This window comes from Carlito syrichta, unplaced genomic scaffold (genome assembly GCF_000164805.1).
Source record: "Carlito syrichta isolate Samal-C Ts95f unplaced genomic scaffold, Tarsius_syrichta-2.0.1 Scaffold305792, whole genome shotgun sequence".
Lineage (NCBI taxonomy): Eukaryota > Metazoa > Chordata > Mammalia > Primates > Tarsiidae > Carlito > Carlito syrichta.
Window position 1 is genome coordinate 392,222 of NW_007249888.1, and position 10,910 is coordinate 403,131.

At 41.8% G+C, this 10,910-nt stretch overlaps 1 protein-coding gene across 1 annotated transcript in view; it reads left to right on the plus strand.

The window, feature by feature from the left end:
* The first annotated feature begins 6 nt into the window (after nucleotides 1-6).
* DNAJC21 (DnaJ heat shock protein family (Hsp40) member C21) overlaps nucleotides 7-10,910 on the plus strand; it is a 31,003-nt gene continuing 20,099 nt past the window's right edge. Inside the window, exons 1-2 of the mRNA XM_008062671.2 lie at nucleotides 7-166; nucleotides 8,557-8,650. Of these exons, the coding sequence (XP_008060862.1) occupies nucleotides 70-166; nucleotides 8,557-8,650 (191 nt within the window). The 5' untranslated portion in view covers nucleotides 7-69. The remainder of the gene's footprint in view (nucleotides 167-8,556; nucleotides 8,651-10,910) is intronic.

The following is a 10,910-nucleotide window of genomic DNA, read 5'->3' on the forward strand; positions in this document are numbered from 1 at the left end:
GGCCCGGGCCCCGGTCCCGACCCCGGCCCCGTCCCGGGCCCTAGTCCCTGCCGCCCGCCCGGCCGGGCGATGAAGTGTCACTACGAGGCGCTGGGGGTGCGGCGCGACGCCAGCGAGGAGGAGCTCAAGAAGGCCTATCGGAAGCTGGCCCTGAAATGGCACCCGGGTAGGCACCTACTCCGCACCACCGGAAAAGCCCGGCCCTCCCGACCCTTCTCACCCTCTCCCGCGGGCTGACTCCGGGAAGGCTGGCCGAGCCGCGACCTGCCGCCTCTAACTCTCCTCGCCCGGCCCTGCCCGGCCGGGCCAAGTGGCCCCAGCGCTCCTCTGCCCGCCCCTTGGTGGTCGCCGCCCCGCCGCCCGGCTCCACTCAAGCTCCGCACCTCATTTCAGCAGCCTCCCTCCTCCGTTCCCGCACTGACACTTATGGGGAAAACCTCTTCACCTGCTCCAGATACCCACGGGGAAGGAGTCGGGCCCGTTGCTTAGTCTTGCCCGGACCCACCCTTTCCTTGCTCGAGTCCCTTGCTGCTCAGCTTCCCGGAGTTTTCCTCGGCTGTCCCTCACTTCCTCTTGGAATCCAGCTACTAAATCCTAACTTATGGCTCCTTTTTTACTGACATTAAGGCGTGGGAGCTAGTAAAAGGTCCTTAAATAGTGGTGCGTTTTTGTTTTTTGGTTTTTTTTTTAATGAAGTAGTCTAGTTAAGCAGACCCTGGACTTCACTTTGGACATGATTCTGCAGATGAAGAGTTTTAATTAGGTGTTTTCCCTGGTGAAGCTTCGTTACATAGGAGTAGTTTTCCTTTGGATGTTTCATTTAGTTGTAATCCAAGCCTGTGTGACTTTTATGAAGTAATCTGATCTTTCAGACTGGGAAACGAAGACAGTAGTTGACACTCAGCTTTTTGAGGTTTATTATTAGAGGCTTTCATAGTAACATTAATTAGTAAACACTGTTTCGGAGTGTCCACTATATGCAAGTCACTATGCAGTCTGTAGATTCTGAAATGCTAAAACAGGGATCCCAGAGTCTTGTTAGGAAAACGTGCCCTACACACACACACACACACACACACACACACACACACACACACACACACACCAAAAGTTCAATACAAGTGCAAACAAAATAGCACAACGTACTTAACTGGTAGTTGGATGAATAGAACAACTAATAAATGCTTCAGGAATTCAGGGAAGAAGTTCTCACTAATGTACTGAGAGACAGAAGAGCTTGGACTGGATCCTGGGGGAATGTAATTTAGAAAAGTGAACTCAAGAGTATGGGGAAGAGCATGGTGGAGGACTGAAAGTTCCAGGGGGACAGTGGAACTGAAAGCAGTGTTTATTACAAGTCTGAAAGATATGGATTGGGAGAAGAACAGAAGGAAAGGATAGAGACCAAAAGTCAGAAGGGAAGGTTGCGGTTGGTGAAACAAGATAGGAGAAAGGTATGGGTCTGTCACTTAAAGTTATAATGATTACCAACAGAGGCACAAAAAAATGTGATTATGAATATAATTGAAGGGCAGGAGTAAGTGAGCTAAATGTTTCATAGCAGGAAGTCAGAAGATAGAGCCAAAATTAATAAATGTGAAAATAGTGTAAAAGTGTATCCTTAGAGTAATAGGGTAACTGTCATGAGAAGTTGAGTTAGGAGGTAGAAGGACGTTAGAAATTTCTTAACTTTCTCTGTGGGAAAGGGCGAAGGCAGAAAATTAATGCTGTGTCCAAAAGTATATGTAATTTTTTGAAGAGTATGAAATCAGATTGTCTTTCAGTCTTGAATGTTAGGCTGAGGACTGTGGTATTTGTTTTGCTAATAATGGAGAGCTGTGGCTGATTTTATTAAGCTGTCTTGGGAAGATACTATGAAGGCTTCTGAGTGTGATGAAAAGGGCTGAGACAGGAGTTAGGGAGAGTCCATAGTGGACAGGTAAGGGCCCAAACCAGGCTCAGGGTAAGTGGGAGGAGAAAAGCCCAAGGGGAAGAGATGTTGGGAAGGAAAAATCAGATTTGGTGATTAATTAGAAATCAGTGCAAGAAAGAAATATGCAAATATGATTAAAATACCAGTTAACTACTTTGAAACCAAATCTGTTACCTGTTAGGAACTGAATGTGATTGTCTTCTTTAAATATTATCCTAATTTATAGCATCCTGAATATCTTTGGTTTGAAAATGCCTGTGTATTTAAGAGATACATATTCTCCCAGGAGACTCATGATTTTATTTTTTATTTTTTAGAGTTGGAGTCTCACTCCATTGCCCAGGCTGGAGTGCAGTGGCACGCTCTCAGCCATTCCAGCGTCAATCTGCTGGACTCCGGCGATCCTTCTGCCTCAGCCTTCCAAGTGTCTGAACTACAGGCATGTGTTACCACGCCCGGCTAATTTTTGATTTATTGTAGAGGCAGGTCTTGCCAAGTTGCCCGGCTGGACTCAAACCCATGGGCTCAGGCAATCTATTGGGCTTGGCCTCCCAAAGTGCTGGGATTACAGGCTGAGCCACTGAGCCTGGCTGAGACTCATGATTTTGATGTTTTGCTTTGCTGGTTTACAATTTGTCACTCAACAAATGTTTGATTTCATTCTAGGTGCAAGATATTATGTTAGATATTTCTGGGTTTAAGGTTTGCTTCAAAGAATGTTTACCTCAAAGAGAAGAACTGTTTTTCATAGTATTTTAAAAAGAAAAAAATTGCCATTTTTTTCTTATTTTCCCCCTTGTTTTAAATTTTATTTTTAATTGACATGTCATGACAATGTTACTTCTTGTTACTTCTTTTATTGAGAGACTGAGACTAATTTCCAGTAGGATCAACAGTCTTGCCTAGTGAGGTCACTGCTTGTGAAGGGCAGGCTTTTCAGTGACTGTTCCCTTGCTGTGTGAACAAGGCAGGAATGACCCCTGTACTGATGGCACATGGCAGTCTGAGGGGAGACACGGGAAGGAAAACAGGTTGTTTCAATATGGTGAGAGAAGGGCTGTATGTACCCAGCCAGGACTAGGTTTATGTGTGGGTGGGAGAAATGGGGAGAGTAGCCCAGGAAATGCTTCCCTGAAGAAGTGTCATCTAGGTCCAGGCCTGAAGCAGGAATGAAGGGAATACAGGTAGAGGGAGGCAGGAAAAAGCATTGGAAAGAGATAAGCATGGCCAGGTTAGCAGGGGGTCTTGAAGGGTGTGATAAACTGGATAAGGATTTTTAACCTAAGTGCATTATGAAGCCACTGAGTAGATGCAAGTATGGGCAATGAGAGATTTGTGTTTTCCTGTCGTGGGGAGAATGGATTGGAGGGGGCAAGCGTGAAGGTAGGGAAGCTAGGTGGTAAGGAACTTTGAGTTACCCAGGAGCTAGGAATGGAAACTCTGAGCCAGGTGCTGGAAGTCAGTGAGGTGTGGGAGCGGCTGGGAAATGAGTAGACCTTGAGGAGGAGGGGAAGAAGGTAGTAGGCCAAATGGCCTACGCCTTGAAGGAATGCCACATTCTATGCGTGGGTGAGTAAAGGATCTGTGACTAGAAGGATGCGAACTCCACCCCTAGACCTGCCATACAAGGGTTGTGGCAAGAGGAGCCGAGAGGCCTGAAAGGAGGTGGTGTTTTCAGGGAGCCATGGCTTCAACCAAAGCCATTAACTTCAAAGGCATCATGAAAATTTGCCAGTGTAAAGAGGTTTAGTTTAGAAGGGAGCAAAAGAGTGCATGAATGTGTCAGGGGAAAGCACAAAGGATAGTGGGAACATGTCTTTTAATTTTTCTTTTTTGAGTCTCATTCTGTTTCCCAGGCTGGAGTGCAGTGGCACTCTCATGGCCACCCCAGAGTCGACCTGCTGGGCTTCAGCAATCCTTCTGCCTCAGCCTTCCAAGTAGCCAGAACTACAGGTGCATGCTACCATACCCAGCTAATATTTTTTGTTTATTGTAGAGACGAGGTCTTGCCAAGTTGCCCGGGCTGGTCTTGAACCCGTGGGCTTGGGCAATCCACTCGCCTCGGCCTCCCAAAGTACTGGGATTACAGGCTGAGCCACCGAGCCAGGCCATCTTTTACATTTTAATGACTAGATTTAATGACTATGGTTTTTGCCTTTAGCTAATAAATGTGGACTTTTTTTTAATGGCTACATTTTGACTTATTATACTTCATGCTTTTATTTCTATATTGTTTGTTTTTTTGAGTCAGCGTCTCACTTTGTCATCTGGGCTGGAGTGCAGTGGTACACTTATGGCCACTACAGCCTTGACCTGCTGGGCTCAAGTGATCCTTCTACCTCAGCCTTCCAGGTAACTGGAACTACAGTTGTGCACCCCCACACCCAGCTAATTTTTTGAATGATTGTAGTGATAAGTTCTTACCAAGTTGACCAGGCTGGTCTCAAACTTGTGGGCTCAGGCAGTCCTCTCACCTTGGCCTCCCAAAGTTCTGGGATTCCAGATGTAAGCCATCGTGCCCAGCCACTTCATGCTTTTAGATAGCTTTTAGATAGAACCTTTATAGTCAGCTGGTTCAGGTACATTTAAGTGAAATAAGCCATATGACAGTTTGAAAATGAAAAAATTATTTCAATAAGAGATTAGACCTTTTTTCAGATAGTGTGTCATGGATTTGTGTGTTTAGAAGCTTCAGCTTTCTCCAGACTTCTTTGGGGGGCCAGAAAGATGGGAGTGGAAAGGAGCAGGACCACATGGTACAGTACTGATTAAAAGGAAAAAAGACCCCTCCCCACAACAGTCACTTTTTTTGTTTTATGTAGGAAGATTAATTTGCTGACTTTGCTACTTTAGGTCATTTAATTTGGACTGTGTTTTTTTTTTATATCTGACAAAAATTTTGAAACAATTTAAGTTTCTGCCATTTTCTCAAAAAGCAAAAAAAGTTGTAGGCTGGTTAGGTCAATAATGCTATAGTTGTTTAATGAGTTCAAGCCCTACTTGAGGTGTGCTTGGTGATTATTGGAAAATGCCAGAGTGTCACAGGGCTTTGTGCTTGTACCTTTCTTGTTGGTTCTGTTGATTAATGATTTGATGAAATAGAAATCATAACTCTTTATAGCTGGTCTCATCACTGCCAGGATTGTGTGTAGTCACATGTGAATATAGGAAGCTGTCTACAGTGGCTAATTCAAATAGTAGTGTTATTTTTCTCACATAGCAACAAACCCAGGGGTGGTCTGTCCTGGGAACTCCAGCTGCTTCATGAAGCCATCAAAGACCTGCTCCGTCATCTTGACCTTATGGGTCGAGTCCTTGCATCAAGTGTAAGCAATCAGGCCTTCAAGATAGAAGTTAGATATTCTCTCATGTAGAGGTGCAGAGGTAAGCAGGGGAGGCCTCGGATAGCAGTTCTCCTCCTTGAAGGCCTTTAGACTCTCTGTCCAGCAACTCCCAGATGAGGTCCTCACTCATCATTCAAGGTGGCTGCTGAGCATACCAGGCAGCAGAATGGGGTAAAGAAGGGACGGAGTGTGTGCTCATTGCTTTTAAGGAAGATTCTCATAGCTGCCATGGAATACTTTTAAGATTTTGTTGTCCAGAGTTTAGTCACATGGTTACACTTAAGCTTCAAGGGAAGCTGAGAAATGGGAATCTTTATTTCAGGACCAAGTGCCCACCATAAAATAAGGGTTCACTTGTTATGGGAAAAAGAGAAGAGTAGACTTTGGGGATGAACTAGCAGTCTTTGCCACAATCCTCATAATTAAGAGAAGGCTCTGCCTGCAAGCATTATATCCTGCTTTGGGCAGGACACAGTGGATAGGTTAAGGGCACACTGTGAGTGCCACCCAAGCCCATCCCTTTTTGACAGGGAAGTAATGTCTTTCCTGGAAGCATCACTTAGTAGACTGTTTGCATTCGATTGGCTAAAACTGGTCACCTGGTAACTCCAAATGTAAGAATATCTGTGGATGTGAATTTTTTAACTTGGTACATTGCCACTGAACAAAATCAGGATTTGTTAAGAAGAGTTGGTGAGTATTTATTAAGTAGGCAACTAGTAGTATCTGTTATAGAGTGATAATAAAAATCTAAAACAACCGTAACAGGATACTTATGTGTCCTGTACTACTTAGAACCAGGTTGCAAAAGGGTCATGATGTAATTACTAGTATTAGTTGTAAATAACAGAAAGTCTAATCACAGTGGCTTAAATAAATTAGGAGTTCATTTTTCACACCACAAGAAGGCTTGAAGGCAGATGACAACTGGCATTATTTCAGTGGCTTAGTAATTTTAGTTCTCATGTCACTGTGAATCTCTTTTCCCTCATTGTTCTTGAGATGACTGCTTAGCTCATCATGCAAGACAATAAGAGAAAAGAAGGAACTACACCAGTACACTTCTTTCATCTCACTGTGTCACATGGCTATTTCTAGCAGCAAGGGAGGCTGTATAAGCAAGGATCTTAGCATATCCAGCCTCCATATTAGATACTACAACAGGAAAGAAGGAGGCAGTGCTGGATGATCTGGAGTGTCTGCCATAAAATGGATTAAGTCCTACATTTGAGTTAAAAAAGTAACCCATTATAAAGTTAATAATTGGCTTGTCAGTAATTAATACAAAAAGACTTAAAACTTTGTAAACTATTTATTCAGTATGACTTAATAAGGTACTGTTGCTTAAGAGCTAATGCAGTTAGCTTAGTGATTTAAAAAATGTAGTGTTAAGGAAGTAGTGAATGACTCTGATTATCGGTGCCTGTCTCTGGCCATGTTAGAAGTGTGAATTACGGCATACCATAATGGGAGAAATGGGAGTATTTAGTGCAGAGAAGAGGTGGACTAAAGATGACTCGTGGACTGCACTGTGGAAAGGGATTAGACTCACATGATATTACTCTCATATACAACTGGGCAACAGGAATGGAGATTTTTCTTTTTCCTTAGTATAAGGCATCTTTCAGTTCCAAGGAATGACAAATTGGAAAAATGTCTAAAGCTTTTGTGTTAGGGCATCTTAGCAAAAATAGCTGTGTCAGATGGCTGCACTTGTGAAGGTACTGTCACTGTTAGTTGTTGAACAGAAGGCCACCTGTAGGAGTTGGGGTCAACATGGTGGTATCTGAGGAAAGCCAACAGAAAGCTCTCAAGAGTCATGTTCTAAGGCTGCAAAACTATTTGCAGAGAATACATTTCTGTCATCATATTTTCTTCTAGCCTCTTGGAAGGCAAGTATTGAACTGTAGATTAAAGAACTTTGGTGTGCCTATTCAAAATATTTTACTTTCTGAATATATTAGTTATCACTATGTAACAAATTACCAAAAGCTCAGGGCTCAAAACAACAAAAACAGCAAGCATATATTCATCAGATAGAGTCCCACAGTTTCTGAGTATCAGAATCTGGGAACAACTTGGCTGGGAGTTTTTGGTTCCGAGTTTCTCAGGAGGTTGTATCGTCATTGGGAGAACCCTTCCCCAGGTCGCTCACAGGGTTGCTAGCAGGCCTCAGTGCCCTGCTGGCTGTGGGCTGGGGGGCCTCCATTCTTCATTATGTTGGATTCTCCATAGGCTGATTTCCTCATGCTATGGCAGCTAGCTACTCCCAGTGATACACAAGAGAGGGAAAGCCCAAGATGGAAACTGCAGTCTTGTATAACCTCATCTCAGAAGTGACGTGCCATTACTTTTGCTGTCTGCTGTTGATCACACAGACTAACCTTGCTGACATGGGAGGGACTGCACAAAGTGTGACTGCCAGGAGGCGAGTGCCATCTTGGAAGCTGGCTACCACCCGAAGGCAAAGATGCTTTCTGATTTCTGTGGTTCAGGAAGCACAACTAGAGGAAGAACTAGTTAGTATGTGTTTTTCAAACCTTATGAGATTTATCTTTAAAGAGAGAGATTTCTTTTCTTTCTTTCTTTTTTTTTTTTTTTTTTGAGACAGAGTTTCACTGTCACCAGCCTGGAGTGCAGTGCGTGATCACGGCTCACTGTAGCCTCGAACTCCTGGGCTCAAGTGATCCTCCTGCCTCAGCCTCCGAAACAGCTGGATTATTGGCGTGCACCACCACACCCAGCTAATTTTTCTAATTTTTGTAGAGATGAGGTCTTGCTATGTTGTCTAGTCTGGTCTGCAATTGGTGACCTCAAGGGATCATCCTGCCTCAACCTCCCAAAGTGCTGGGATTATAGGTATGAGCCTCCACACCTGGCAATTTTGATATATATGTATATTGATAAGGAAGATAAAAATATAGACAATGTGAACACTATACATAATCTAGCATAAATAACAGTCTTTCTATAACTACTTTATTTGGTTCCTTTTTAAAAATATATACTACCTGGGTTTTCCACTTGTGGATATCCAAACGGAATGTTCAATGATACACCAAGGTTTAGGGAAAAAGCCTGAAATTTCTACTTAGGTAGATGCTTATAACAGATCCTGATTATCCGCTGTCATGCACAGTCTCTTTGCTTTTTGCTTGTTGTTTTTCTTTGTTTTTTTATTTCTCACCTATATGTGACATTTGTGATGGAAGAGGTCTCATGTAGATTCTGTCCTCCACTTTTTTTGATGACTAAATTCCTATTACTTTATTCTAACAGATAAAAATCTGGATAATGCCGCAGAAGCAGCTGAACAATTTAAATTAATCCAAGCAGCATATGATGTGTTGAGTGACCCTCAGGAAAGAGCATGGTGAGCATCATACTGTCCTTCCCATCCTGATTATGTTGTTGGGAGGAATACTCAATACAGAGTTGTTGTTTTTTAAATTTAATATGTTCAGTGAATTTTGATGCATCTGTCACCTGTTCATCATATAAAATGCAATGTGTGACTCAGAAGGAACCTTAGAGATGATTACTCCAACTATCTGATTTTTTAGGCAATGAAACAGAAAGTTTGGTGGTATTATATAGTTTTAATTTTGATACTTCAAGTGAATTCTTATTAAATGACATCCCTTTGTTGTATGACAAATTTACTGAAATCACACAGGAAGAATGCTGGCCTGTCCTTGAAAATAGGTACAGTGTTCTAATACAAGAATTGTAGCATTCCCCACAGAACTACTTTAAATGAAGAAATTGAGTTAGGCTTTTACATCTATGACAGGTGCTTTTACTAATGATGATCTGACCATTTAATATAATTTCCAAACAGAAACTTCTATATTTAAAGTTCTGGGTTTTCACATTCTCAGTTACCTTTTTGCCACAAAAAACAGGAATAAGCTTTAAACTTTTACATAACCATACAAGATTCTTGCTCTTACAAAGAGCTGCTGTGTAAGTCACCTGTGTTTTAAACAGTGTGCAGTACACTGTTTATCAAAAGAAACAAACTGTGAAGAAATTTCTTATAAAGTTGTATTTTATAAGAAAGTCAGAAAGAGGATCTTGAGCTTTTCTCTACCTGAAAGATTTGGAGATCTGGTTTTAGAATTGCTTTTGCCTTCCTGTCAGAACTTTGAAATTCTTTCCTGACTTCCTTTTGTCTGGCCTCTTTTGTAGATCTTAGACTGTTTTCCTATCCCAAGGATTCCTTTGTCTTTGTATTTAAATCTCCTGCCTAATACCTCTTCTGTTACCTGGAGGCAGTACAGTGTGGTGAACAGGAGCCTAACCTTCCTAGTGCAGGAAACCTGCCTTTGAAATCTGACCTTGTTGCTTCCTGGCTTTATGATTATGGACACCAAGTTATTTAATATCGCTGAGCTTTAGTTTACTGCTGTATCAAACAGGGATAATAACTACCTTTACAGAGTTGTTATGAGGAGTAATGTGTGTGTGTGTGAGAGAGAAGCTTCTAGATTAAGTTTACATACACATAGGAAGAGTCTTATTCTGGTGCATGATAGTCAGTTCCCAGATCACAAATGTGTAATTATTCTGTAGACCAGATAATGTTAAGTACTGTCCTACCATGAAACAGAAAGTTTGGTGGTATTATATAGTTTTAATTTTGATATTTCAAGTGAATTCTTATTAAATATATAGTTTTAATTTTGATATTTCAAGTGAATTCTTATTAAATGACATCCCTTGGTGTATGACAAATTTACTGAAAACAGATAATTTCAATAAATGAAAAAATTTAAGATGATGAAAAGGTAATGTTTCTTTCCTTTGGAAATGTAGCTACCTTTCTGGGAGAGTTATGAAAATTCCCTCCGTCCTGAGATGAAGTAGGATTCTCAACCTCTCGTTGACTTTCTTCATAGCTCTTGTCACAATTTGTAATTTCTTTATTAGAATCTTCTCTGCCTCCCCCAAAGAAATACATCCCATCAAATGAAGGCATCAGAGGAATCACATCAATATCTTCACTAATGACATCACCATCAGATTCCCTCAAAATGAGCATCCACTTGGCACCACTAACAGTTGCATGTTTCTCAGCAAGCTGGCAATTGAGTAGCAGAGGGAGAGAAATGTTGGCAAATATTTATCATGGAATTGGGTATAGTTTCACAGGGCTGGGCAGGTAGGGAAGTCAGAAAGGAACGAAACATGACAAAGGGGAAATAAATTTTGTTAGCATCCAAGAGGTCCCAGACCTCTGGCATACCACACTTCTTTTAATAATACAGTGGTCTGAAAGACAAGCATCATTACCTCCAATTCAAAGAGGGGAGATCTCAAGCTCAAAAGTATCCAGCAGTTCCAAGAAGTCAAGTTGGGATTCAAGCACTGTGCATTGTACAAGCTGACCACTAGGATGGGCCTTGCGCCCTGAAGGAGGAGGAGGGCCAGGGGTATAACCTGGCACAAGCTCATGAACTCCCTCTCAGGAAACCTCTGGTTTCACCTTCCTCCTCATCTCCCTAATGTTAGGAGTATCACATTCTAGTGCTAGGAATGCTTTTTAAATTCCCTTGTTTATATAGGCTAGTTTAGTATAATGTATTAAAAGTTGCAAGCATAATATTTCTTTCTTTTTTTTTTTTTTTTTT